This window comes from Lucilia cuprina, chromosome 5 (assembly GCF_022045245.1).
Source record: "Lucilia cuprina isolate Lc7/37 chromosome 5, ASM2204524v1, whole genome shotgun sequence".
NCBI lineage: Eukaryota > Metazoa > Arthropoda > Insecta > Diptera > Calliphoridae > Lucilia > Lucilia cuprina.
In genome coordinates this window covers 42,423,633-42,425,957 of record NC_060953.1, presented here as the reverse complement: position 1 = coordinate 42,425,957, position 2,325 = coordinate 42,423,633, and the positions used below count along the sequence as shown (strand labels likewise).

At 31.5% G+C, this 2,325-nt stretch overlaps 1 protein-coding gene across 3 annotated transcripts in view; it reads right to left on the bottom strand.

The window, feature by feature from the left end:
* The window catches only part of LOC111686924 (cyclin-dependent kinase 14), a 273,114-nt gene that overhangs the window by 124,971 nt on the left and 145,818 nt on the right, over positions 1-2,325 (bottom strand). For all 3 annotated transcript variants that reach the window (XM_046950947.1, XM_046950949.1, XM_046950950.1), the window contains exon 2: positions 1,737-1,814. In XM_046950947.1, coding sequence (XP_046806903.1) covers positions 1,737-1,814 — 78 coding nt within the window. The remainder of the gene's footprint in view (positions 1-1,736; positions 1,815-2,325) is intronic.

The following is a 2,325-nucleotide window of genomic DNA, read 5'->3' as shown; positions in this document are numbered from 1 at the left end:
ACTAGAACTGAACTAGAACTGAACTAGAACTGAACTAGAACTGAACTAGAACTGAACTAGAACTGAACTAGAACTGAACTAGAACTAGAATTGAACTAGAACTGAACTTGAACTGAACTAGAACTGAACTGCAACAGAATTAGAACTGAACTAGAACAGAATTAGAACTGAACTAGAACTAGAACTGAACTAGAACTGAACTAGAACTGAACTAGAACTGAACTAGAACTGAACTAGAACTGAACTAGAACTGAACTAGAACTGAACTAGAACTGAACTAGAACTGAACTAGAACTGAACTAGAACTGAACTAGAACTGAACTAGAACTGAACTAGAACTGAACTAGAACTGAACTAGAACTGAACTAGAACTGAACTAGAACTGAACTAGAACTGAACTAGAACTGAACTAGAACTGAACTAGAACTGAACTAGAGCTGAACTAGAACTGAACTAGAACTGAACTAGAACTGAACTAGAACTGAACTAGAACTGAACTAGAACTGAACTAGAACTGAACTAGAACTGAACTAGAACTGAACTAGAATTGAACTAGAACTGAACTTGAACTGAACTAGAACTGAACTGCAACAGAATTAGAACTGAACTAGAACAGAATTAGAACTGAAGTAGAACATAATTAAAACTGGAAAAATATAAGTTTTCTAAAAGCAACGAATAACAAATTTTCATGTTGCCATGATATTTCCTCCCAAGCAAAACTCGTCTTGCAAAAACATGTCTCTTGTCAGTCAAAATATATATAATAATCAATAGTATTTTTCTACAAAAACAAAATATTTTATTATTTATCCTGTTTCCGAACTAAAGTGATACTAATAGCATTTGTTTAAAAGTATTTTCATGTACTTCATACATAATCACCTAAAACAAATGCTGTTTTAGTATTTCTCTTCTTACAACTTTTTCTTATTTATTTATATTTTTACTGAAAAAGAAAACAATTCATAAACAAGAAGAGAAGAAGACAAAAGACTAGCAGAAACCAAGAAAAAATATTGCAAAAATAATAAAAACATGATGAAAAACAATGGTTGCGAAAAACATTTGATGTCTTCTCGTACTTAAAGATTGTGTGAAGCAGCCATAAGCATCTCCAACCACCAGTATGTTGTAAAAGTGGTGTTCATGTTTTTATTCAGACAACAACAATATCAACCATAATAAATGACAATAATGATGATAAGAATACTGAAGTTGGGGAAGAAGTTGTTCATTCATAATCACCTAAAAGGCGATGATGACATAGCTGATGATATCTGTGAAATCACACTACAACATTTTCAATCAGAATCACAATCAAAATCAGCATCAGTATAAAACGATTATCTGCTTATCGGATTTGATACACTTGGAAGCATCATTATTTATAGACACATTCAATATTCCAACACAATAACTCACACTTTCATTTACACTTACAAAAAACAAATGATAAACTGAGACAACAATTGGGTAAGTGGATGGATGACTGAAAATGACTGTCTGTAGTTGAAAAAGAAAAGTGTTGAAAAGATAAAATTTGAATTGCAAAAGAAGTGTTTAAAATGCATTAATTTTTGAAAATTTTTGCGAGAAAATCAGTGTTTTCAGTAAAAAAAAATTATTAAACTACAAATTTGGCGTCAGTTTGTTATAAGAAATTTTTTAATTTGGTTTGATCAAATTTTGCAGGAAAGATTGCATTATATAAGCTTGAATGTATATATACTTACTTAATCTTCCAAAGCTGTGCGAAAGTCTCTTTTTGAGTTTCTGCAGTGCGCCACCTTTTTTCTCCCGCATTGTGACACCTAAAATGAGAAGAAAGTAAAAGTGATTTTAATTTGTTTTTAAAGATTTTAGGAAAAACAAAATGGAGTTTTTGCAAATAACTAACTTACTAGACTAAACTAGAACTGAACTAGAACTAAACTAGAACTGAAATAGAACTGAAATAGAACTGAACCAGAACTGAACTAGAACTGAACTAGAACTGAACTAGAACTGAACTAGAACTGAACTAGAACCGAACTAGAACTGAACTAGAACTGAACTAGAACTGAACTCGAACTGAACTAGAACTGAACTAGAACTAGAACTGAACTAGAAAAGAAGAAGAATTTAACTAGAACTGAACTAGAACTGAACTAGAACTGAACTTAAACTGAACTAAAACTGAACTAAAACTGAACTAGAACTGAACTAGAAATTAAGTAGAACTTAACTAGAACTGAACTAGAACTGAACTAGAACTGAACTAGAACTGAACTTGAACTGAACTAGAACTGAACTAGAACTGAACTAGAACTGAACTAGAACTGA